Source organism: Canis lupus, chromosome 12, assembly GCF_048164855.1.
Source record: "Canis lupus baileyi chromosome 12, mCanLup2.hap1, whole genome shotgun sequence".
NCBI lineage: Eukaryota > Metazoa > Chordata > Mammalia > Carnivora > Canidae > Canis > Canis lupus.
In genome coordinates, this window is record NC_132849.1 from 29,437,093 (window position 1) to 29,464,964 (window position 27,872).

General features: G+C 40.0%; 1 protein-coding gene across 4 annotated transcripts in view; it reads right to left on the minus strand.

Annotated features, from left to right (window-relative positions):
- The window catches only part of ACOXL (acyl-CoA oxidase like), a 353,848-nt gene that overhangs the window by 109,263 nt on the left and 216,713 nt on the right, over positions 1-27,872 (minus strand). For all 4 annotated transcript variants that reach the window (XM_072770257.1, XM_072770256.1, XM_072770255.1 and 1 more), the window contains 2 exons: positions 11,851-11,960; positions 3,060-3,171 (listed from right to left, as the gene is read on the minus strand). In XM_072770257.1, coding sequence (XP_072626358.1) covers positions 3,060-3,171; positions 11,851-11,960 — 222 coding nt within the window. The remainder of the gene's footprint in view (positions 1-3,059; positions 3,172-11,850; positions 11,961-27,872) is intronic.

Consider the following 27,872-nt stretch of genomic DNA (forward strand, 5'->3'; position numbering starts at 1 on the left):
ACAAAGAGAGAGAGCATGAGTAGGGGGAAGGGCAGAGGGAGAGGGAGAGAGAATCTCAAGTAGACTTCCTGCTGAGTGTGGAGCTCTATGATGGGCTGGATCTCACAACCGAGATCATGACCTGAGTTGAAATCAAGAGTTGGATGCTTAACTGACTGAGCCACCCAGGTGTCCATTTGAATTTTGAATCCACTGAATTTTGTAACCATTTTTTAAAAATACACACCTACTGGTTGGATTTAGGGGGACCATAAATCCTTTTATATCTTGACTTCCTTATGTTTGAATTATTAATTTTGATTTCTTAATGTCTTATATATTTTTTTTAAGATTTTATTTATTTATTTGAGAGACAGAGTGAGCAAGAAGGAGAAAAATCACACAAGCAGGGGCAGAGAGAGAGAGAGAGAGGGAGAAGCAGAGTCCCTGCTGAGCAGGGAGCCCAATGAGGGGCTTGATTCCAGGACTCTGAGATCATAACCTGAGCCAAAGGCAGACTCTTAACCAACTGTGCCATCCAAACGCTCCAAGTGTCTTATATTTTTGAATTCTGAATAATGTTTAAGAAAGGCCAAATGAGTAAAATTGCTTCTGAGTTTTTGTATCTGTACCCAGAATTAAATTTGGCTTGGAATAGTATGTTTTGATCATGAAGTTCCCTCTGTAGAGAAGGAAGGAGACATCACTCCATTCGGAATTGGTGAATAAAAGCAGGAGCTAATTTTTTCCCCTTTATTGGTAAACTATTATTTTCTGTCTGGGGGCTTATATGATAATCTCTTTATGCTAGATTTGCAGACTATGTCCAAGTATGGATATTTTTTCTATCAATAGTTTGATTTTTTTATGCTAAGGAAAATATTTTTCTATTATGTCTGTGATTATTATTTCTGCTCCTCTTTTTCCAGCATTTCCAGGAATTTGTTAAACACAGGTTGGATTTTTACTTATATTCACTCTTTGTCTCTCATCATCTCTTGCCATTGCATCTTTATCCTTTTCTTCCACAGTTTTGGAAAGCTAGTTCATAGACTACATTTTATCCATTGTTAATTCTGCTCACTAGTGCGTCTCTAGCATTTTTGCCTGTGATTACATCCTTTGCTTATTTCACCTGTTTCCATGTTTGACAAGGGCAGATAATTCAGGGTGACTAAAGCCACTCCGATGTGACCCTGGTGTCTGACAGGGTCACCTCATACTTATACCTGGAGGATGGACTGATTGGTACAACCCTGACCCAGCTTCCAGGTACTCAATCAGCCTGGCTATGTAGCACCAGGGTGGATCTTTGTGTGTGTGTGTGTGTGTGTGTGTGTGTGTATTTTTATTGGAGTTCAATTTGCCAACATATAGCATAACATACAGTGCTCATCCCGTCAAGTGCCCCCCTCAGTGCCCGTCACCCAGTCACCTCATCACCCTGCCCACCTTCCCTTCCACTACTCCTTGCTCATTTCCCAGTTAGGAGTCTCTCATGTTCTGTTACCCTCTCTGATATTCCCCACTCATTTTCTCTCCTTTCCCCTTTAATCCCTTTCACTATTTTTTAAATTCCCCGAATGAATGAGATCATATAATGTCTGTTCTTCTCCAATTGACTTACTTCACTCAGCATAATACCCTCCAGTTCCATCCACATTGAAGCAAATGGTGGGTATTCGTCATTTCTAATGGCTGAGTAATATTCCATTGTATTCATAGACCACATCTTCTTTATCCATTCATCTTTCTTTTTTTAATTTAATTTAATTTAATTTAATTTATTTCTTATTTAAAAAAATTTTTTTTCCATTCATCTTTCGATGGACACCGAGGCTCCTTCTGCAGTTTGGCTCTTGTGGACATTGCTGCTATAAACATTGGGGTGCAGGAGACTTGGTGTTTCACTGCATCTGTATCTTTGGGGTAAATCCCCAGCAGTGCAATTACTGGGTCGTAGGGTAGCTCTATTTTTAACTCTTTGAGGAACCTCCACACAGTTCTCCAGAGTGGCTGTACCAGTTCACATTCCCACCAACAGTGCAAGAGGGTTCTCCTTTCTCCACATCCTCTCCAATATTTGTTGTTTCCTGTCTTGTTAATTTTCACCATTCTCACTGGTGTGAGGTGGTATCTTATCATGGTTTTGATTTGTATTTCACCAGGGTGGATCTTGACCACATTCTGCTCCCAGGGTTCTTCTGCCTCCAGAGAATTTCCTAAGAGAATACCCATCCTCATGTGCTATTCATCTTATTCCCTTCTACTCTCTCTGTGGTTATACTAGGAGGTGTGATCTTAGAATCATTATGAAAGAGAGGAGTTAAAGGAGGGGAGTTGCATGGGGCCCAATTCTGACCTCCTTGGAGCCTAATTCTCATGCAAAAGGGGAGCAGTGGTCTGTTTTCAGATTATAAGAGCCCTGAATCTGTGAGCTTAGGCAGAGAATGGGATAAGTAAAACTTTCTCTCAGAGTCTTTTTGTTTACTGTGCTGGGATTAGAAGATGCAACATATTGCAGAGGTGGGGGGTGTTTGCCCAAACCAATCCCATTGGCACTTGGTGAACTTCCCTCTATATTTCTATCAATGCTAATATAAAGTTTTATATTTTACAGGGTGTAATGGGTGTTTTAATAGAAAAGAAAGTGCAAAAAAATCTACTAAAAAAGAAAAAAGAAAAGAGAGTGCATCTCAGGCTAATTCGATGGTTATTTTTTATATATGCCTGATGTACCTTTTCCCCCCAGAGAACAATGTATTCATTGTATATAGAGACAATGATTTTCCAATTCCAATAAGTGCTAAAAAGTTCTCTACTTATCAACTCCCATGGCAGCCCAATGATGGCTTGTGGGCAGAACTCTAAAAGACAACACAAAAGGGTTAAACAGTAGCATTAGGGCCTCCAGAGCAGGCAGGGCTGTCATGTCATACAAATGCCCTGTAGGAACTCTAGCCCTTTCCAGAAGCTTTAATTACCCTGACTCATCCTCTACTACATTTAGCAGATAATCCACCAGCAAGAATATACCTTAAACACGTGTCAAAAAGAAAAAAAATGCAATATATCTTTACCTTATGATAAATTCTGGCCACCAAACTCCGCTGAAGAACCCTTTCACGAAAATTCACTGCTTTCAACAGAAAGGCGAGATTATCGACTATGTCCACATTAAATGCCAGGAAGCTGAAGGAAAAACACAGTGACCATTATTATTATTTTGTCCTCACCAAAGAATTCCATGGGAAAAAAACAGACAGGGTCTGTTCTGTCAAAAAAGAATTTTCTTCCAATAGAAAAGCAGTGTAAATACAATTCAGCCCCTCATATCTCTCACTTGTTGTATTCATGCTTCTTGCAGGATTTTTCTGATAAATGCTTGGCTTGAGTTGATCCAATGTGATTGTCCTTGTGGTATAAAGAAAATTTAGTTTCCTGCTTTTTTTCACTTACTATTGTATTATAGGTAGTTATTCAAGATTTTACATACTCTTTCTTCATTAAGAGCTATATAATTTCCATCCATTGGGTTTATAATAATTTTCTCAACCATTGTTAGGCATTTGTTATAATAATGATTACAAATGAGTATTAGCAACCAAATACATCAGTCGCAAAGTATTTGTCAATGAATAATATTTCTTAAATACATAATGTATCAGGATCTGTGCTAATTACTGCTGTGCATTATTCAACAATCTCAGTAATTCTAGGATGCAGATACCATAATAATTTAATGTATAGTTTGGGATACTGGGGCTCAGCAAGTTTCAGCAACCTGCTTAAGGTCACATGGGCAGAACATGCTCAGATAGGGTTTTGTCTTAGGGACCCCTGTATTTAAGGGAAGAGGAGCCCCAGAGCGCAGTGAGAGGGCTGTGGGCAAGTGCAGGGTAGAGTCTTCTACAGAGATAATGACTTTCTTCAGGGGTAGTAATCTTCATATTCCTGTCTGGCAATGAGGAAATTGAGGCACAGAGGAGTTAAGAGACTTAGACGCAAAGAGACTCAAAACACCCAAGTCTCCCTAAAAACCCCATTGGCTTTTCAATCTGTGGCTCTGTCTTTTGTGCTAATTTTGAATCCCTTCCTCCGCCCCCCATGAAACTTCTGTTTAGACAGACAGCAAAGGGGTTAATTCACACTTAGGGTTTCCCTACTTTTCTGCCATCTTGCCCCTCCCTCCCACTTAGGGTTTCCCATACCTTAACCACCCTTTGCCTTCCCCTCACCCCATATCCTTGGGAAGTAAGTTATCATAAGACTCAAATAACTGTGATTCTCATTAATTAAAATTAAACCCACAAGTAGTAGTTGCTATTGCTCAGTCAGATGCCACAAAGCAATTGATGCAGTGGTTTTGAGAATGCCAAGCACCGAATTAAAAATTGCCCTTCAAGAGGACAGGAAAGATGGGAAGTCATTTATATGTCAAGCACCAGGAAATTTAAATTATATCAGTATTTACTCTGAATCTGGTCTTTAGAAGGTTGAGCTTCTCTCCTAGTCTATTTAACAAAAAGTGTAAAGAACTGTCATATTGTATTGAAAAGTATGTTTCAGTCATTCCGGAGACTGTTACTAGGAAGCCTGGAGATTGTGAATTTTGTTATTAGATATTATCTTTTTTGGAATGTTAACTATAGAATACTGTGCACCTGAGGTTGGCAATTTCATGGGCTACACAAAGTGGATCTCATCCAGCCACTGTATCATGAATCACATGCCAAGCATGACCACATCATGTAGTTTTAGGAACTCACCCAGCATCGAAGACTGGGCAAACTCTCTTAAAAGTAGGAATATTGCTAATGGCAACCTCCTTGTATTTTACAAGATCAAAATGGACTCTAAATTCAAATGCATGTCATTAGTCATCAAGGAAATGTGAATGAAAACCACAGTGAGGTAGCATCATATATCCACTAGAATAACTAAAAGTAAATATACTGACATCATCAAATGTTGACAAGGATACAGAGCAACCAGAATTCTTATACTTGTTGATGACGTGTAGAATGGCAAAACCACTTTGGAAAAAGTTCTCATAGTTTCTCATAAAACTAAACAAATACATACCCTATGACCCAATAATTCCACCCTTACTATTCACCTTAGAGAAATAAAAACATATATTCATAAAAAACTTATATATGAATATTCACAGTAGAACTACTCAGAAGAGTGAAAAATTTAAAACATCTCAGGTATCTCTCCATCAACAAAATGGAAAGCAAATCCTAGTATATCCATAAAATAGAATACTACTCAGTAATAAAAAGGAAGACGCTAATATACATAGTAACGTGAATGAATCTCAGAAAGCATTATGGCTTGTTAACAAGCCAACTACAAAAGAGCACATACTGTATGGTTCCACTTATATGAAATTCTAACACAGGAAAAACTAATCTGTGGTAAAATAGTATCAGATTAGTGACTGCATCTGGGTGGTCACAGGAACTGACTGAAAAGGGACATAAGAGAGCTTTCTGGAGTGATACTGATGACCTATAATTTAACAAGAGTTTTGATTATATAGGTGTATACATTTGTCAAAATTCAGTGAATGCACACTTAAGAGTTGTCTATTTCATTGTATGTAAATTCTACAAAAGAAGAAAAAAACTATAGCCAAATTTTGAACTCTAGTTAATGATGTTCATGCTGAAATACTTAGAAGTATGCTCATGTCTGCTGTTTATTTTGAAATGCATCAGAGAATAAATATGAATTGATAGGTGGGTTGAGGATTTGATACATGGATATATATGGGATGTAACAAGCACAGTAGCATGTTGATAGTAGAATCTAGATGGTGGATGAATAAATGTTCACTAAGATTTTTAAAAATTTTGCTTGATATGTGAAAGTGTTCATAATATAATATGGCAAAACATTCCAGTATAATGCAGAATCTTTCCTCAACTTCCACAATCTCCTAAAGATCCATGGGGTGATGAGAGCATCTAGAGCTCCAGTGGCAGCCCTGTGGAGAAGGTGAAGTGCCCTGTACACTGGGACCATGTTGGATGAAAAGGCTTTCCCTAATATACATAAAAATCAGAGCAAGGTTTTGAGACTTAAGTAGATAAACACAGACAGACTGAATCAGTAAAACCTGGATGTGTGGGAGAGAGATGTGTCCTGTTTTGGAGGTTAATAACCGAGACAAAAATAAATGGACTGGAACTTTCCAAATATTTACAATTGGAATGCTGCCTTTGGCACATCTAAAGTCTATCCCGGAAAATTTGCTAGGAATATAGATTTGCATATGGGTGAGGGTCTGTTTTGCTTTCAAAATGATGGAAACAAGCCCTGCTCTGCTATCTGGAAAAGAAATGAAAGGGCAGATGATTTGCTGCCAGTTTGGGAACAAGTTTCCTGAATGGATAGAACTGATACTGATGGGAATTGTACTGTTCTTTCAACTCCTTATATGTTGGAAAAATTTCAAACTAATAAATTGGGGGGAAAGCTAACAGGACTACGTAATGCCTATTTAGGGCTAGAAATATTAAAAGGATGCACTGATTTTGTCCAGTGTGCAAGGACAAATTGAGACACTATAACTAATAGAAACAAGTGAAACAGTCCTAGAGTATGGGAGCTGATGTTTTCATGCTTCAAGATACACTACAGTTTGGGGCACCAGGGTGGCTCAGTCGATGAAGCATCTGACTCTTGATTTCAGCTCAGGTTGTGATCTCAAGGTTGTAAGATTGAGCCCCATGACGGGCTCAGCACTGGGCATGGAGCCTGCTTAAGACTCTTTCTCTCCCTCTCCCTCTGCCCCTCACTGCCTCTTAAAAAAAAAAAAAAAAAAAAAAAAAAAGAGAGACTACAATTTGAATAAACAGGAACCTGGGCAGGAAAAAAGAAAAGAAAAGAAAAGAAAAAAGGACAGACTACAGATTTCCTAATTTACTTCATGCCAACAGATATGAAAAGTCCCACACACTATTATTTATTTAGTGTTTCCTATGTTTTTAATCAAGATTGTAAGATGACATATTCTAATAAATACTGCCCTTGGAAATCAGTTCAACACATTTTGGTTACAATTTAAAAATTACACAAAATTTAAAAAGCCACAATAAACTCCTTAAAAATAGAATAAAGGAAACAACATATTTATGAGCATAAATCAATGAAGTAGAAAACAAAGGTACCATGGAGAGGATCAACAAAGAGGAAAGCTGATTATTTGAAAAAGCAAACAAAAAACCAGACAAACATCTGGTAATATTAAGCAATAATAAAGAAGAGAGAAAGCACGAAAAATAAATTTAGGAATGACAAGTGGGACCTAACTACAGATCTAGCAGAAGTTTAAAAGATAATCAGAGAACAGTATGAAAAACGTTATGCCAATAAATTCAAATCCAAATGGGTAAATTCCTAGAAAATATTATTTATGAAAACCAACACAAGAAGAGAAAACCTAAATGGTCTTAAGACAGTTAACCTACAGTTGACCCCGGAACAGCATGGCCCTGACTCCTGTGCAATCAAAAATCTGTATATAACTTAGGACTTCCCCAAAACTTAACTACAAATAGCCTACTGTTGACTGGAAGCTTTACCAACAACGAAAACAGTCAACACATATTTTGTATGTTTACACACTATATACTGTATTCTTACAGTAGGGTAAGCTAAAGAACATGTTATTTTTTTATTTTTTTAAGAACATGTTATTAAGAAAATCATAAGGGAAAGAAAATACATTTATAGTATTGTACTCTATTTATCAAAGAAAGTACACATGTAAGTGGCCCTGTGCTGTTCAAACCCATGCTGTTCAAGGGTCAACTGTAAATGAATCAGTAGTTTAAATATTTCCCCAGGCCCAGATAGTTTTTAGATAACTCATCAAATTCTCCCACAAAATAAGAAGCTACTCCCAAAATAGCTTTATGAAACCAGTAAAACTTGATATAAATTCAAATCAGGGAACTACAAGAAAGGAAAACAGTAAGCTAATAAGTAAACAAAAACCCTAAAAACAACACTAGCAAGTCAAACTCAGGGAAATATAAAAATGACAATGCAGCATAACAAAATTAAACATTTCTCAAGCGTGCAAGAGTAGCTTAACAGTAAAAGATTTATGAGGTGGAGTACTTGGGTGGCTCAGTGGTTGAGCGTCTGCCTTTGGCTCAAGTTGCGATCCCAGGGTCCTGGGATCCAGTCCCGCATCAGGCTCCCTGTGGGAAGCCTAATGCTCCCTCTCTTATGTCTTGCCTCTCTCTGTGTGTCTCATGAATAAATAAATAAAATCTTAAAAAAATATATTTATGAGGGTTATTTATCACATTAACAAACTAAAGAAAAAATATTTCAGTAGATGCAAAAAATCATTTGCAGAAAAATTCAACACCTCGTAATGACAAAAATATGTTTAAAATAACAGTAAGTGGAGCTTCTTTAGGAAGTAAGGTGATTCAGAAACTTCAGTAAAGGTCACTTTTTTTTTTTTTCAAACATCATTCTTAATAGTGAAATGTTAAGCTAATTCTTTTTAAAACCAGGAATAAGACAAAAGAACACCTTCTACATAAAAAAGAATAAAAGGAATAGCAAGTGGAAAGAAACAAAAAATCATCATTTGCAGATGGTATGATTGTCTATGGAAAAACACTCAAGGAATCTACAGACACAGAAGAAATTATTTTTTATGGTCAGGTTTATATGCAAAAGTCAACTGCATTTATAATAAATGAGCAATGACAAAAACATAATTTTTAAAAAGTATTTCTTTTACAACAACAAAATCATAAAGTACCTAGTAGTAAATCTATCAAAGGATACACTATGTATGGAGAAAATTATAAATTTCTAGAAAACACTTAGAAGATTAAAATCTTTGAGGCAAGGATCAGTTTTGTAAATATGTCAATTTTTCTGCAAATCTATAGATTTAATACACTTTCAAAGAAAATTACAGATTTTTAAAAATTGTGGTAAAATATACATAACATAAAATCCACCATTTTAAACATTTTAAAAAATTGTGCTTAAATTCAATTTGCCAGCATATACTATAACACCTAGTGCTCATCTCACCACTTGCCCTCCTTAATGCTCCATCATCCAGTTACCCCATCCCCCCACGTAGCTCCCCTTCTGTAACCCTTTGTTTCCCAGAGTTAGGAGTCTCTCATGGTTTGTCTTCCTCTCTAATTTTTCACCACTCAGATTCCCCCTTTCCTTTATGGTCTCTTTCACTATTTCTTATAGTCCACATATGAGTGAGACCATATAATGATTGTCTTTCTCCGACTGACTTATTTCACTCAGCATAATACCCTCCAGTTCCATTTTAACCATTTTTAAGAGTGCAGTTCAATGGCATTAAGTACATTCATACTGTTGTACAACCATCACCACCATCCATCTCCAGAACTTTTTCATTTTCCCAAGCTGAAATGCTGTCCCCACTAAATAATAACACCCTGTTCTCTCCTCCTTCTAGGCCCCCCATTTTCTACTTCCTGTCTCCATGAATCTGACTACCCTAGATACCTCATAAAACCACGGTCATGGAATATTTTCCTTGTGTGCATGCAGGCTTTGTTTGTTCTTCTTCTTCTTCTTCTTCTTCTTCTTCTTCTTCTTCTTCTTTTTTTTTTTTTTTTGTTTTTGGAGAAAACAAACAAACAAACAAACAAACAAAAGAAACTTAACAAACTGATTCCAAAACTTATATGGAAGAATTGCAAAAGACCCAGAATACCCAACACAACTCTGAATTATATTTCAGACATAATAATATAATAATTATAAATCTAGTGTAATTGCAATAGTATATTGTTGGATTAGGATACACAAATAGACTAGGAACAAAGTGACCCTGAAATAGACTCCCACATACATAGAAATATATATGAGTGCCAGAGCTGGCACTGCAGATCACTAGTAAAGGACAGTCATTTCAGTAAATGGTGCTGGGTCAACTGACAACCACTAAAAGAGGAAAAAATGAAATTAGATCCCTTTCTCACACTATAGACAAAAACTTCTAATGGATTCAAGAATTAAATGTGAAAGATGAAACTCTCAAGCTTTAAAAAATATATATTTCATGGTCTGAAAGTAGACAAGATGCAGCAAGTGTGGAGTATAAAAGATTGATACATTCCACTGAAAGTTAAGAACTTATGTTAAAAGACACCATAAAGACAATATAAGACAAGGCACAGACTTGTAGAAAAGAGGTGTAACATCTACAACAACAAAGGATAAAAAAAAACCACCCTAAAAATCGGTAAGAATAAAAAAAGAAAAAAAAAGAAAAAAGTGGCACAACACATGGACAGGCATTTCACATGAGAGGAAATATAAGTGGCAAATTAACTTGTGAAAGCATGTTCAACTTTAACAGTAATAAGGAAAACGCAATTTAAAGCACAGCAAGAGACCTTTATGTATATATATATATACATACATACACAGTATTGACAAAATTAAGACTGATAAAAACCACGTGTTGGTGAGGACACAGTTCCACAGGACACATGCTGCTGGGGAAGGTATACATTTGTTTTTTTTTAATAATAATAAATTTATTTTTTATTGGTGTTCAATTTGCCAACATACAGAATAACACCCAGTGCTCATCCCGTCAAGTGCCCCCCTCAGTGCCCGTCACCCAGTCACCCCCACCCCCCTCCCTCCTCCCCTTCCACCACCCCTAGTTCGTTTCCCAGATTTAGGAGTCTTTATGTTCTGTCTCCCTTTCTGATATTTCCTACCCATTTAAATTTGTACAATGATTTTGAAACATAATTTGTTACTATCTAGTGAAGTTGAACATACTCCATAACACAGCAGTCTCACTCCTAGGTAATATGTACCATTGAGGAGTGTTTTTCAAACAACATACCACAAATCACTAATGAGTCATGAAATCAGTTTAAAGCACTGAGATCAGTATTTTTAAAAAACAAAATTGAAGACTATCAGACACCATTTCAAATAGTAGGCTCAGCATTGTTTTGTGAGAGGTTTGCTTCAGTGGTGTCTGTTGGGTGTGTGTGTGTAGCGGGGGCTCTATGAATGTGTGGGCGTCAGTGGTTGGTGTAAAATTTATTTCTTATTCTGAGTCACAGCAACTAAATTTGAAGGTCCTGTAGAAACTCTTATACATATTCCCCAGAGAAAGCACAAGGTTTTTCAAAAGAGCTTTGTGCCAAGTATCAAAAACACAATTCAAATGTCCACTGATTTTGGAGATTAGAATGGATAAGTAAATTGGAGCATATACACATGATGAAATATTATAAACAAAGAGAACAGTTCTTTATCTACACATATCACAACTTTGATGAATCTTAGAAACAAAATAGAGTGAAAACAGGAAGCTACAGAATACCACATACATTACCCCTTATTTATCAAGCGTAAAGACGATACTAAAAAAAATCAATAAAAACAAGCTAAGACATGGATCTTGATGCCAAACTGCCTGGGATCAAATCCTAGCTCTTGTCACTCATTAGCATATGACCTCAGGTGAAATACTTAACTTCTATGCCTCAGTTTCCTCATTTGTGAAATGGAAATAATAATCTGCCTCATGGGGTCTTTAGGACTAAAATCTCTCAAGTGCTTGGAATAGTGAACACATAATAAAGAAAGAACAGGAGAAGAATGAGAACAGAATTAGCAATGTTCTGGTTCTTTGGTTAGGGAGTGGGTACATGAGCACTGATGCTACATATTCATGTATCTTTTGCATATTTGGAATATTTAAAATTTCAACAAGAGTGAGTTGTGCCACGAGAAGTTTCCATGCACTCAGGCTCAGTAATAAGACACTGCGGGCCAAGGATAGTGACAGCCGAAGCAGTTACATACCTGGTTCTCAGCTTGTCACTCCCAGACTCAGCCCAGTTTTGGAGGCAGCTGAAGAGTGGTTTCTCTTTATGCTGTTTGGTGTATTGAGCCAGCAGTTCCCGCACTACAACCTGTACAGACAGTTCATTTGTCAGTCATTTGTCAATATAAAAAAGTGCTAGAGTATCTTTAAATGCTATAGCCAGATAAGGTCTAGTTGCTTTTAGCAAACTCCTTGGAAGGAATCAAATATAAACCCCATCCTCTGGAGGCCTCTGTTTCCCATGGCAAATGTGTGGTGCTCACCCTACCACTATCAATCCCTCCCCTATTGCCAACTTGACCAACTAGCTACCTACTTACTGCTCTCTCTCTTGCCCAAGACATCAGCCTCTCATGTCAGTCCTGGGACCAAGTATTTCAGATGACACTTCAAATCAAACCTACTTGCCTTCCCTGAGCCAGACAGATGGATGGTCTGTTTTCTTTTTTGCCTCTAATATTCTCTGGTTGATTAGGCCTTTGGGAAACAGTATTAAAATGTATATATAAAACAAGCGCCATCAATCTTCTCCCTCAGCAGCTTTAAAGTTACAATTTGGCCCTAAAATACTGCGTGCTTTTCCAGTTTTGTTTAAAAAAGATGTCCATGTCTAGCCTGCTACAGATAGAGGCCCAGCTGACAGCAGCGACTGTTAGACATTTCTGTGAGACTACCTTGGGCCAGTCTGCCTACAAGCCTCTAGTTGATTGCCATGGTCGAGTGAGCCCAGCTAGGCAAGAAGAAGAATGACACCATGTGAGTCCAACCCAAATTGCTGACCCACACAACCATAAGATAACAATTGTGTGTTGTTTTAAGTTACCCCATTTTGGAGTGGTTCATTACATAGTTAAATAGCTGATTCAATAAACACAAAACTAACCCTAGAATGTTTCCTTCTTTGTTTCAGATACATTTATATTTTTATAGAGATTATATAAAATGTTATATACTTTCAATCAACAGTATATCTTCAATGATATTTTTGGTTTACATTGCTGTCTCTGATTCTAGTTATCTGTTTAATGGGTACATAATATTTTTGTTTGGAACCATCATAGCTAATTAAACATTCCCATTCACGTAAACATTTAGTTCATTTTCAGTTTTATACTGTCATTAACTACTTTGATATCAATATTTTCAGGCAAAAGGAAGTTATTGTTCCCCCATTTTTTTTTTTGGTTATTACCTGAAAATAAATCTGATGAACCCAACTGATGCAAAGTTCCTTATAAAGGGCCACCTCACATATAAGAGAGATGCTGGGAACTTGTCAAGGCATATTTACCTAAGGGAGCTTTATTAGCAGTGCAGAGTAGAGCTAGTCATGCAATTCATGGGACAGTCTCAACTAGCAGAGGACTACATGGCACCCAGTGTCCTTCTCAAAGTCATGTAGTCAAACCCATGCAGCCAACCGATAGCCCAGAGCCTAACTCAATTACCAAAGCTTTCAGGTTCTTCCCATCCCGGCCAATGGAAGGACTAAGCTCCCTGCCCCCAAAAGTTAGAGATGGCTGTAGGACTGGCTTTAAACCTGTGACATGCAAGCTGGTGTGATGTTCCCAGTTGTGACAGGTCCCTAACCTGGGGCTTCAGTCTCTGCTGGAGGCTGCCACAATAATCCTAGGTATAGATGCATGCATTGTCCTCTATATTGTTATGCTTATTATAAATTGCTTTTGTTTCTTTGCAGTAGTGTGTTGAATTCTTGAAATTATATCTCTAGATAAGTTACATTATTCATGACTTTGTTTCAGGATAGTAAAGGGGGTGTTACAAAATATTTTTTATAAAAAAGAGGGCATTATGTCCAGTATGTTTAAGAATCACAGTAGAGGGGTGTCTGGGTGGCTCAGTCAGTTAAGCATCTGACTCTTGATTTCTGCTCACATAGTGATTTCAGGGTTGTGGAACTGAGCCCTGCATTGGGCTCTGTGCTAAGCATGGAGTCTGCTTGTCCCTCTCCCTCTGCTCCTCCCCCTGATCCTCTCTCTCAAATAAATAAAATCTTTTTTAAAAAAGGATCACAGGGGATCCCTGGGTGGTGCAGCGGTTTAGCGCCTGCCTTTGGCCCAGGGCGCAATCCTGGAGACCCGGGATCGAATCCCACATCGGGCTCCTGGTGTATGGAGCCTGCTTCTCCCTCTGCCTGTGTCTCTGCCTCTCTCTCTCTTTCTGTGACTATCATAAAATTAAAAAAAAAAAAAAGGATCACAGTACAGTACTATGGGTCAGAGGATGTGAACACTTTTATGGCTGCTGCTATAGAAAATAAGTATAAAAATCAAAACACTCCCAGCAAATAGTGGAAAATTAACTAACTTTAACTAGAATTAAAATTAAAATTATATAGCAATCGAGTTTCACTGACACATTAGGATTAAGATTTAAACGGTTTGGTTTTGCTAATCTATTACATTTATGATGGCTTTCACTCTATCTTTCTCTTGTTACAAGAGCAACATAATTCCAACCATTAAAAAATCCTTTCTCTGATTTCCACCTTTCCATATCTTTACCTTTGTCTATATTTCTTGATAGCATTTATTGCTGCCTGATGATATGGAGCAAAGCAACTTGTCTCTTGTCTTTCTACTGCCTGGGAGGTAAGTGCCAGGAGGTCACAGTTTGTTCATTCTTAGGCCGTCAGACAACGGACGACACAGAGTTGAGAGCAGAGGAATCTTTCTTGAATGAATGAATGAATGAATGAATACATACATAAATAAATCCCCTTCCTGTTTTCAATATATTATCCAATCTGTTCAATTCCTTAACAATTTCTTTTAGCTACTGTCACTACTCCTACCTTTCCGATTTAAGCAACTTAAATCCGAAAAAAATTCACTCTAGCTAGAATTAAAATTAGAATGATATAATAATCCAGTTCAGATGCAACACTTTAGGGAAAAGATAGACAAATTGGGCTCCAGCAGATTAGTCATTTTAGATCTTTGCTCCCTTTTCTTTCCTTTTTGTTCCTTGCTCTTGGCATCTTTCCTCCTTTTCTAGGTCATAAGACAAAATATGATTTTAAAAATGAGTTTATTTCCTGCTGTTGATACTCCCTTAGTGAAAGATTAAATGATTGAAGCTATCAGCTACCATGGAGTTTGGGCATTACAGTCTCTAAATCCAATACTTTATTTGATAAATGACCTAGAGAGAGGAAAAGAGATCAGTCACCATCTTGACTGGGCATGCAACAAAAATGTGCTTGTTTTCACTCATATATATACATTTTTAATACACACATATACATATATACATTTTTAACTTCCTATTTTAAAACAATTATAGACCCACAAAAAGTTGAAAACCTGATATAGTACAGAGAGGTTTTATCTAGTCATCACTCAGTTTCCCTTCAGAGTGATATCTTACACAGCAATAGTGATTACCAAAATCAGGAAATTCAATACAATTTTCTTATAGTAGAAATTTCATTATTTGAGAGTGAACCCAGTAGTAGATCATTTTGTAAAGTGAAATATTATCTTTTTGCAATATAAGTGATTACATCCGTATCCAAGTCTGGTGTTTTGAATATTCACACCATATTTTCTTATGACAACTTGTGATGTTATTTCTTTCTAGGTGACTGTTTTTGTGGTCATGTTGTTTCTGTGGTTATTTACAGTTCTCTGGTTCTAAATATGAATACTCTATTTTATTCTATATACTTTATTAATCTCCAGTGCACCTGCTCAGGAGCCCCTTTCTTTTTTTTTTTTTTTATAAATTTTATTTATTTATTCATGAGAGACACAGAGAGAGAGAGGCAGAGACACAGGCAGAGGGAGAAGCAGGCTCCATGCAGGGAGCCCAACATGGGACTCGATCCCAGGTCTCCACGATCATGCCCTGGGCTGAAGGCGGCGCTAAACCGCTGAGCCACTGGGGCTGCCCTCAGGAGCCCCTTTCTTAAGGGAACACTAAGAGACTGGGTAGTCAGAACAGCCATGGGCTTGCCTTTTTAAAAAGATCCCATCTGTAGGAGGAATCAAGCTAATCTACAGCCAACATTTGGAAACTATGAGTCTAAGCAATTGTGCAGAATAATGACATCATAAACATACATTTATAATGAATATCATATGCATCAGGCAACACTGATTATATAACATCAATAAAAGTTATTTTTTTTATATCAAATGGCTTTTCAAGGCACCTATGAAGCAACTAGCATTTCTACATACTAAATATTTCACTGATTTATGCCAGGTACAGTGAAACTTGGATGAAAGTCTTAACAAGTGGTATCTCCTGCCAAGAGAGAAATATTGAGAGCCAATTAGAATAGAAAACACGGTGTCTAAGGAAAAGCCACCAGACATCATCCATTATGTAACAAGGAGGAGCCAGGAATTGGGGCTGCACTTAGGCTTGAACCACATAGGGTGATGGAGCCATTCAAAGTGGCAGTACTTATGATGGCACTGGGGTCCCCAATCATGCCCTAGGAAGAACTGGCTATGTAATTCAAAGCCCAGTGCAAAAGGAAAATGCAGGACCCCTTGCTCAAAAATAATGAAGCATTTTAAGATGGTGAGAACAGAGTGTTAAATCCAGCACAAGCCATTCTGAGTGCGAGATCACATATGACTGTCCAGGTTTCACCCCATGAGGCTGGATCCAGCCCTCAGGATCTCAGTAGGGCTGCCGGTCCCATATTTCTATTGCATCACCATCTGGCAACCGTAGGTTCCTGAGGGCAGTTCAGGTGTCACTCAGGGTATGAGACTGAAGAAAAAGCCAAGTGGACATGACTCTCCAAGCCCTTAACTTTTTCCTCTTTTAGGTGCTAGACATCCCATCATGGTGAAATTTCTTTGAGGAGAATCTTTAAAAGTTCTCTGGCTAGAAGAGAAGGAAGAGAGGAAGGGAGGGAGGAGAAGGGGAGGGAAGAGGGGGGAAGGGAGGGAGGAAGGGAGGGACAGGAGAGGTGAGAAGAGGAAGAGCTGTTTTAACACAGAAACCCACAAGTACAATGCTCTGAGTAATTGTTGGGCCTTAAACATGGATTTGAACTTTATACTTTAGGAGAATGGATAGATCCAAAGCAGTGATGTAAGCCCAGCAAAAATTGATGCACTGTTCAGTAAAACTTGAGGAGAGATCAGTTTTTTGGTTTGGTTTTTTTGTTTTGTTTTTGTTTTTGGTTTTGGTTGTTGTTGTTAAATCTGGGTCAAATTTTTTTTTTTTTTTTTTTTTTAATTTTTATTTATTTATGATAGTCACACAGAGAGAGAGAGAGAGAGAGAGAGAGGCAGAGACATAGGCAGAAGGAGAAGCAGGCTCCATGCACCGGGAGCCCGACGTGGGATTCGATCCCGGGTCTCCAGGATCGCGCCCTGGGCCAAAGGCAGGCGCCAAACCGCTGCGCCACCCAGGGATCCCAAATCTGGGTCAAATTTAACTTATTTTCCCAATGTTTCCTCCCAGTAGGAAATAAAGTACATCCCTGTGGCTTCCTTCCCTCATGCCACCCACATTTATGGAGCATGCACTGTGTGCAAGGCACCTACCATCTATATTGAGTAAAGTGAGGATTACAAAGATGAATAAGAAACATCTATCCCTCAAGTGGCACAGATAAGCTTCATTCATTTGTTCATTCATGTGTTTGATACCTAATAGTAACAGCTGCCTATTTTTTTTAAAGCACTTACGAAGGCTAAGATCTGTTCCAAACTCTTTATGTGAAATGATTAATTTAATCCTCCTGACAAGTTTGAGTAGTTAACAGAATCATCCCATTGCTCAGATAAGACAACTGAGGCCTAGGGAGGTTAGGCAAGTTGCCAGGCTATCACAGCTAGGAAGCAGTGGAGCTAGAGTTTACACCCAGAGTCCATGCTTTTAATACTTCCACACCTACACTGCACTTCCTGTGTGCCAGGCGCTGTGGTGGGCATTGAGGGTACTGAGGGAATGCAAGAGCCCAGTGTGCTGGGGAGACAGTCAATAAGATAGAATAATGTGATGAGGGTGACAGAGGTAAACCTAAAGTTCACCAAGTACAGTGTCAGGTAGTGCACGGAGGGTCACTAGGAACCAAACCCCCCACGGAGGGTCATTAGGAACTAAACCCCTCAGACGTGACGTGATGCGAAAGTTCCACCACTGAGAAGGAACTGGGGAGCAGAGATGAGGGCTTTCACACTGTAGAAGGAGCACCTTTAAAGGGACAAGCTTGGAGAAGCATGGCCAGCCAAGGCATGCAGCCGGCAAGGGCTGGATGCCAAGAGCCTCGGCCGCCGGCCTAAGGAGCCAGTTCCATGCAGAGGGTGGTGCATGGTGAGCCCAGTGACCAGAGCGGTGGACCTGGAGGCTGAAGTGAAGGAGCAGGAGGCTGCCCGATGAGCCATCCTTGCTGTCGGAATTGCTGACCCTCAGAACCTACGGGTGCAATGAAGTGCTTGGGGTTATATGCCCCTGAGGTTGGAAGTTTGGCTAGTTTGTTAAGCAGCAACAGACAACAGGACAGGAAGTTCTTCTGGTCCCCATTCACTTTTTATCCTCTTCTTCCATTCTCTACCTCTCTTTTTCCCCTTCCCTCTTCTGGCTTCCCCTTCCCCTCCCTGACTTCCTCCTCTTCCTCCCCCTCCTTCTCCCCCTCTCTACCCCCCACTCCTTCCCTCCTTCTATACCTGCTTACTGACTTGCCTTTTTTATTTTATTTTATTTTATTTTATTTTATTTTATTTTATTTTTTTACTTATTTATGATAGTCACAGAGAGAGAGAGAGAGAGAGGCAGAGACATAGGCAGAGGGAGAAGCAGGCTCCATGCACCGGGAGCCTGATATGGGATTCGATCCTGGGTCTCCAGGACCGCGCCCGGGGCCAAAGGCAGGCGCCAAACCGCTGCGCCACCCAGGGATCCCCTGACTTGCCTTTAAAAGCATCTTTTAACCACCAGGCCTGACGCCGCTCCATGCACCTGGACCACATTAAATCAGGCTCTTCCTGCCATGTACTGTGGCTCTCACCCAGGACTGCCATAGCCCCAGGCCACACAAGGCTCTCCTTCCACAGATTTGACTCAGTCTTCTGCTTTGGTGCTGGACAGAGCCTTCTTGCTTCCTGCCTCCACCTTGATTTAGACTCTGCTTCTGGAAACACTGCCCATAGCTACATGGAAAGCCCCTTGCCTGGTGCAACCCAGGTCAGGCCCTTTGCATCACATGTACCCACTTTTGCATCACATGTAAATAGATGCATTTACTGAGCATCTATTACATGCCCTGTACTATACTGGCAACAAGTTAACATTACTGAGCTTTTCGGTATATGTGCCAAAACCACAGTTAACGCTTTGCCTGTGCTTTCTCATTTAATCCTCATAACACCCCTATTATAGAGCCTCGTTATCACCCCCACTTTTAAAATGTGGAAAGGGGGCCTCAAAGAAACAAGGAACTTGTGTCTCTATTTCATGTTATATACATAAACCTCTATATAAATATGGATTATATTAAATAAACTATAAATAAATTGATGAATACATTGACCGTGGAATTTGTAATCAAATGGAGAATAAGCAACAATAGGACACAGCCTTGAGTGAGCCCCTACTGTGTGCTGAGCATGTGATGGGAGTAATTACAATGTCCTACAAGGTGTGGATGATGCCCAGGGTGCAGGTGGGGGCTCAAAGAGGTTAGGTCAAGGGTTTCACAATCTGTCAGTGTGGGGAGGCCTCCCTCCCTGGTCCCCAAGGAGGCTTTCCTCCAGAGCCCCTCCTTTGCAGGTTTTGTAGTGACAGATCCTATGTGAGGACTTTGTGTAGCCAGAGGTCAGTCCCAAACCCTCAAGCCTAGCAGGCAAACTTTCAGTGTGCTGGACTGCAAGAAGGGAACTCTTAAATCTTACCCCCTCCCTCTCCTCACTCCTCCCCAGGGATGGCCATAGCCTCATCCATCAGCTTCTGGGGCCATGTTTGCTAAAGCAGAAGCTTTCAAAGGAGGTAAGCAAGCTAGGATTAAGAGGTCTGCACTTACTGAGTGCCGGGCCCTGTGGCTCAATGGCTTAGTGCACCCCACAGACTTATTTTCTTTGACCTCCCTCTGCCCACCCTTCCACAGTAAAAACAAATGATATGTTTTCTCTTTCCTTGAAAAATTGGAATTTCTGGGAAGCCTGAACTCATGTTTCCTTGAGGCAGCAGTCAGTGGGAAGAAAGCAACAGCATCTCCCCAGAGATGGCAGGGCTCCCCATCTGTCCCAGTCCCCACTGAGCTCTGAGATTTAAGGGGCCTGCTTCAGTTACTTGAGTCTTTGCCCTGATCTGATCTGATCTGATGATCCTGGTGTGGGTTCATCCAAGGATCCCAAGGATCCCCATGCAGCCAGTGTAAGGAACCTGGGAGTGGACCCCTGACCCCCTACCTCTGCCCTTTCCTATTTCCTGTCCTCGTAAATCAGCCATCTGTGGCAAGCCCAGTTCTCTTTGAATGGTGGAGCCCAGCTCAGGAGGATACCTACTTTGTAGTACAGATGCTACCTGTTAGCTGTCTGTGACTAGTTGCCATTGGCCCGCACAAAAGCTTTGCTTTCTGGCCCACACTTTCTGCCACAAAAGAGGTGAAAAATGCTCAGTGCTCATCCCCAGCTCCCATGCAGCCAGGTCCTGGCCAGTGGGATCTCAGAGGAATTTAGCTGAGGGCTTCTGGGCAAGGTTTCCCAAATGCCCCCTAAGATGCAGATGAGACCTCTCAGGAACCACTCCAATGTTGTTGGAGTGGAATGCTGGAAATAGGCTCAGGCCTGAAGGGCAGAGAGGCCACTGAGCCAGCTCTGGGGTTTACCAAGGAGGATGATACATGTTCCTAGAGTTTAGGCCATATTGGTGGGAGTTGTGTTACACGCAGCCAACTGTGTCCTGACTGGTAACCCCATTGGTCGTTGGGTCCAAGTTGAACTCTCTGACTCTAGTTTGTCCACTTTCTTTTTTAAAAAACATTTGTTTATTTTATTTATTTATTTTGAGAGAGAACATGAGCTAGAGAGAGAGAGAGAGAGAGCCCAAGTGTGAGCACAAGCTGCAGGAGAAGCAGAGAGAGGCAGACTCCTGGCTGAGCAGGGAGCCTGAGATGTGGGACTTGATCCCAGGAGCCCTGGATCATGACCTGACCTGAAGACAGACGCTTAACCAACTAAACCACCAGGACCCTAGTTAGTCCACTTTCCTCAGTGCAGGGGCTGCTGCCGCTGTCTCAAGTTTTCTCAGCCCTATCCCCCTTGCCTTCCCTCCTGCTCCATGCACACCTTTCTGCCTCTAGCAGCAAATTTCCCTGTATTGCATACACATGTCTGGCCTCTCCTGAAGCCCACCCCCTAGCAAAAATGTAATGTCTACTGTAGTTGGAGTAGATATTACTGGTATACTTATTTTCCTTTATTCAAATGGAAAAGTAACTGAAGTTTTAAATCTGTGACTACATAAATAAATGGTGATGTCAAAAAAAGAAATCCTATGAAGTTTTCTATGTCTTGAGTAATGCACAAACCCTTTCTGAAGGAAAACAAAAATTCTCCTTAATCCTCAATGTTGACTTAAGTTGTTTCAAATCATAATGTTACTTAAACATGTTAAAACATTTAACTAGATATAAATACCTTATGTTTGTGGCTCTTGTTCAATTATAAACTATGAAATTAAATACAAGCAAAACTATAAAACTAATGAGATTCACATTAACAGCCCTCATAACATGTGGCAGACTGTTCTGCAGCATAACTTGGCCCTCCCGGACTGTGCAGGTTCCCTGGATGGGTTATGCTCACGCCTCTGACGGCTGGGGGGAAAGAGGCCCTACTCGTTCTAGTCTCTGACTACGAAATCCTCCTTCAGCAGCACATCATAGCACCCCTCAGCCTTCATTATTTTAGTCATAGGAAACTTACATCTGTTCTTTCTTTGTTGGTTTCTAGTGACCAAGGTGATATTATCTGTTGCCAAAGGGCTTGTAAATATGAAGATGGAGGCCAGAATCCCATGGCAGTCCCTGGTTGTAGTTGTCATCCAGACAATCTACATAACTCACTTAGACTATTTCTGTTTAGATTATCATCAAAACAAATAATTAACACATTCTCATACAGAACTCATAGATATCAACTTGAAAAATAGTGCCAAAACCAATCTCACCGTACAGAAAATGAAGTCACTTTGGGGAGTGGAGAAGTAAAGTTAAACAAGTGGGCCATATTCAGAAGGCTCCCTTTCTCCAAAATCTCACACATGGGGCCCTTGGGGAGAGCTTTCAATATCTAGATGCTAAAACATCTGGTTTTGAAAAAAACTGGTGCCAGCTTTGTGTATTGGTCATTGGATTTAGAAATAGAAAAATAGAATGCCTGTTTGAGTTAGTTTGGTTAGCTTTCCTAAGAGTGCATCACCCCAAAGTCTTTCCAAATTCCCCCCAAATGATCACATTTTGTAAATGCTTCATGTCAGTTCTATCCCCTAAGCAGATCTTCAAGCTGTCCTCCTCACTCCATTTCAATGACACCATCCTGGCTTGGACACCACCATCTTCCTCAAGGGTGAAACTCAGTTCCAAGCATACTCTTGGCTGCTCCACCCATGGCCTTCACAGTCTTCACTAGGCCAGCCCCTGCCTGCCTCTTTGGTCTTATTTCACACACCTCTCCTTAGTTTTTGCTGCCATCATTGGAGATGATTCTAGGTGTAACTTCCCATCTGTAGGTCTTAGGGAAGTCCCTTGAATCATCTGCTGCTGATTCTGTGAGGTCAAGCAGGTCTTCAGCTTACCTCGTTGTTCTCTCTCTCCAAGAGCCTTCAGATTGGGAAGGCAGCTGATCCTTCAGGTAAATAGACATGTCATCCATAGCCCCATCAACTCTGTACCAGTGGCTCCTCTTGCCATTCAGATCTCAGGCACTTTAGAACTGATGCTCTATGGCCCTGTGATTGGGCTTGACCCAAACTTCACCTCTGATTTTAGGGGTATCTGCACTTTTCTCCTTTTGCCATCTCAACCTCTACCTAATGCTCAGCTACAACCAGAAGGTTGAGACCCCAGAAAGGATGTTCTTTCTGGTTTACTGTGGTTTACTGTTTTCAGTCCAGGTTCAGCAGCCTGAGGTCCTGTCCTCACTTCACATCATATTGGTCCCAAGGCCCCATTCTAGCACCCGAGATCCTGATTGTCTGGGAGAAGAATGTGGAACTCTCTCCAGTGGTGGGGTTGGGGAGAACACCAAGGCTAGAGGGTGAGGGGTGTGCATGTGTGTGCATGTGTGTGCATGCATGTGCGTGCATGTGCATGTGTGTTTGAGAGAAAGAGAGAGACACTGGCCTTTGTTCTCTCTCTCAGAGAGGACTTCCTTTCTGTGTTATTTCTTCATTCCTTCTCTTTCTTCATTTTCATATTTAAAGGAGAGATTTTAAAGAAAATAGTTTTTAAATATACTTGATTTTTAAAATTCAAGCCATACTAAACAGTCTTAAATAAAAAGTAAAGGTCTCTTGCTCAATCCCTTTCTTCTAGAACCTCACTCCAGAAATAGCTGTTTTTTTTTTTCTTAAAGATTTTATTTATTTATTCATGAGAGACAGAGAGAGAGAGAGAGGCCAAGACACAGGCAGAGGGAGAAACAGGCTCCACGCAGGAAGCCTGACTTGGGACTCCATCCCAGGACTCCAAGATCACACCCTGGACTGAAGGTGGCGCTAAACTTCTGAACCACCTGGGATGCCCCAGAAATAACTGTTTTTAAGTGAGGTTTGTTCTGTTAGAAGAAGAAGCTTCTAAGCGTCAAGTTGAAACAGATTCTCATGTCATGTTTTAGTCTGCTTCATATCTGGAGCATGCTTTTCTTGAGTGGTTTTGTTTTTCCTGAATTCTTAATGGACTTGCTCCCTCCACCGCCGCCTTGTTTCAAGAAGAAACATGTGCCTTTTCCATCACATCACTAAGCTCTTCCTGCTTTTTAATCATTCTATTTGTGGAAACAAAACCATTACCTTCTGAAGACATTCTTTTTGATCCCTCTGACTTCCTGTTCTAATTGGGATTAATTGTGTCCAAGGCTCACCACACCACTATTATCCAGGTATTTATACATACTCCTCCTGGATTAGCTCCAGAAAGTATACATGTCTTTATAATTCTTAATTCCCTTTATGCTTTTATGCAGTTCATCTACAAGTAATGTTTTTCAGAAAGTGTATAGAGGGTAAACTTATTGAGCTATTGAATATCTGTAAGTCTTAATTTGTCTCATATTTGATAGTTTGGCTAGCTATGAAATTTTACATTCAGGATAACTTTCTTCTGAATTCTAAAGGCGTTCTTCCATTTTATTCTAGACCCTTTCCATTCAAAATGAGTTCCGCAGACCAGCAGCCTCAGCATCACTTAGGAGCTTTTTGGAAACACAGAACCCCAGAGCCACCCCAGAATCTGAACGTGAACAGGATCTCCAGGGATGAGTGGGTACATTAGACTGGAGATGTGCTGTTCCAGCCTTCAGCACTGCTACTAAAAGGGCTAAGTCAATATGATCTCTTTTCTTGGCAAATAATATAAAGTGTTTTTTTTTTTTTCAGGCTAAGTTTTGGGTGCCCTCTCTTTGTCCTTACCCAGCTATCTGAAATTCTCCAGGCTGTTTTTAGGCTATGACCCTTTCCAGTGGGTCCTGCCAATTTAAAGACTTATGCATTTCTTCAGATCTGGGAAATTCTCTTCTTTTATTTCTCTAATTTTGTCTGCCTCTTTGTATTCTCTATGTACTCTTCCAGGAATGTCTTGATTTCCTAAATTGATCATCCATATATTTTATTTCCTTTTTATTTCCTTTCACTTGTTTTTTTTCAGATCTTCATTCTGAAAAGTTGTTTTCTCACATTTATCCTTTAGTGAAATTGTAAAATTTTATAAACATCTAACTTTACTATGTTTCTTTACACTATGGTTACTATGGTTTAGTGTAATGCTCATTTTTCATAGCAGACTGTTCTTGTTTTATGGATGTAATGTTGTCACAATCTCTAAGGATACAAATTAGTTTTCATTTCTCTATTTTGTTCCTTCCAGTGCCAGCAGTTCTGTTTGTTCATCTTGATCCTTCATTTTCATTTGTTGATTTTCCTTAAATGTCTAATCATCCTTATTAGAAAATATTATGGAATTATTGTTCATTTGCTTAGGTATGATGATAGTAAGACAGTAAGAAATTGTCTTTATTTTAGAAAATGAATGAACTTTTTACAGATGTCTGCAATTTACTTTCACATGGCTAGACATGCACACACAGAGAGAATAAGAAAGAGGATATTTAGGGGCGCCTGGGTGGCTCAGTCAGTTAAGCATCCAACTCTTGATTTCTACTTAGGTAATGATCTCAGGGCCTTGAGATTGAGCCCTGTGTTGGGCTCCACACTGGGCATGAAGCCTGCTTATGATTCTCTCCTTTTCCTTCTGCCTCTCCACCTTTCCCCTCCCCCCTCACATGCACATAGACTCTCTCTCTCTTAAAAAAGAAAGAAGAAAAGAAAGAGGACATTTAAATATAGCAAAGTATTAACACTTGGAAGTGGAGAATTTACCCAAGTGGAGAGTATAATCCAAGTGTTATTGTACTAGTCTTTCCATTTTTCTCTTGAAATTTCTGCTTGAAAACTTTCCAAGTAAAAGTTGGAAATAAGAAAAACAAAATAAAAATATCTGAATATCCTTGGGGGCCTAAAATCTCTAAGGAATCAGCTTTCTTATAGGAAACCAGACACAAAGTCTTTAATCAAGTTAGACTATAGTCATTTGCATTTTTGCATATTTGCTGTGCTTGCAGAGTAATGAACAAAGTATGCAAAGCCTCTAACTGATAATCTTTAGGATATCTGCCAGAGTAGATTAGGAAGGCACCTGTTCTGCTGTATCTCTAGTGAAGCAAAGAAAATTATAATGGGATTTCATGGGTGTGGGTAGTAATTGGATTTGGTGGAGGATATAATTAAATTTCGCCAAGGGTCTACAACCTCTGCCCCAGGAAAATAATGAAAGGGTCAGAGGACCTTCCATCTTGCTTAAAGGGAAATATGTAAAGCCTATAGAAACTCTATAGTGCATGCCTACTCTATCTCCATCTCCTCAATCATTGAACAGCAGCCCCACCAATTTCAAGACCACTAGAGTCTTACCTTCATGCAGAAGGTTGAAAGCACTATAGATAACACTGGAATACTGTGAAACTCACTGACCAGGTTCTGCTATCCCCTAGTCTCCTGAATTTTCTATATCTACTTCAGGAAGTAGAATCAAAGCAAAATCCAGCCCACAGAAAGGTAGTCTCCTCAATATGGGCAGATTCCAACACTCGAGTAGAAGGCCAGGTTGACTAGTGCCAGCAGCCAGAGCCTCCTTCCCCACCATTGTGTGATGCCAGGTAGCCTGAAGTACAAAATAGGACATGTCAACTGGTTGACATGTAGGTTTCCTATAGGGTATGTCAACTGGTGGCAAGCAAGCAGGCTGACCTCCCCAGCATAAAGCTCATGTGCTTAGAGGTCTTGGTCTCTCACCCAAGGAGACCAATCACTCCCTGGGAAGGCTATCAAATGTCCTTTCCAGAGCAGTTTCCAGAGTCGTAGCAGATGCTACTAGTGTAGTCAAGTGTTCTGATGCGGGAGCCCAGCCATCTTGCGGCTAGGCAGGGTTTTACAGAAAGCCCTGGCTCTCTGCCCCAATCCCTCGCCAGGTCTCAATCCCTGTGACTCAGCATCTCTCCAGAGATACACAAAAGTAACAACGCTCACCTTTAGCCCTGTCCACTTGGGTTGACCCATCATTTCTTTTTTTTTTTTTTTTTTTTGACCCATCATTTCTATCCCATCTGCTTTCCATTCTCCAGAAAACAGGTCAAGTTACTTGGTCCTCTGATGGCCTCTTTCCCGCTGCCAGTGAGCCTGCAGATCTGTTCCCTTCTATTCTTTCTTCCAGTTATTTCAATAGGATTTGAAGAGGGAGGAGTAGTAATGCATGTGTTCATGTCATCAGTAGTTCTATTTACGCTGCAATGTCTAAGCATCTTATTCTTTCTTCCTAATTCTGGATGCCTTGGGATTTCTTCCCCACCCACCACACCTTTAATCTTCCTTCTTCCTAGCAAGGAAATTAGGAAGGGCATTTGCCTTATCTATGGCATCACTGCAGAAAAGAGCACAGCAAGCCAGAGACTGCTATTCTTGGAAAGGCCTGCTTACAAGGATGGCCCTTGGCTGGCATCTGGGAACTTGGATTTGGGGAGAGTTCCCACGATTTCCTGACTGATAGGTGGTTCACTGTGCCTAAACTGTGGTTTATGCTAATCACTGTTTTCCTTCTGAAAGTCTGGAGTTTTGATGTGCACTAAGCAGAGGATACCTACATGACTAGCCCCCAATAAAAACCTTGCATGCTGAGTGTCCAATGAACTTCCCTGGTAAACAATATTTCACATATACTGTCACAATTATTGCTGGAAAAATTAAGTATGTCTTGGGTAACTCCAGTGGGAGAGGAATCTCAGAAACTCATGTCTGGTTTCCTTCAGACTTTGTCCCAAGTGCCTTTTACCTTCACTGATTTTGTGTTTTATCCTTTTGCTACAATAAATCCCAACCATGAGTATGACTATATGCTGAGTCCTGTGAATTCTCCTAGAGAACTGTCAAACCTGAAGGTGATCTGGGGACTCCGACACATACTACTTATAAAATAAGTGTTTCTGCCTAAGAATAAAATTCAATCATGGCTTGAGGTAGTATTTTTCTGGCATCTAAAAGATGTCTGTCTGGAAAATTGGCCAAAGAAGGTCATTATCATCTGGTTTTCAAGTCATTGGTTATCTCCTTTCTAGTACACTGAACATTCCTGGCTTCCTTTCTCAGCCTGAACCTTAAAATCTTTCTATGGGTTCTTACTGCAAGGCTTCTCTGCCTCTTTGTGCTGGCACATGTCCTCCTGGGCATGCAGCTCAGCCTC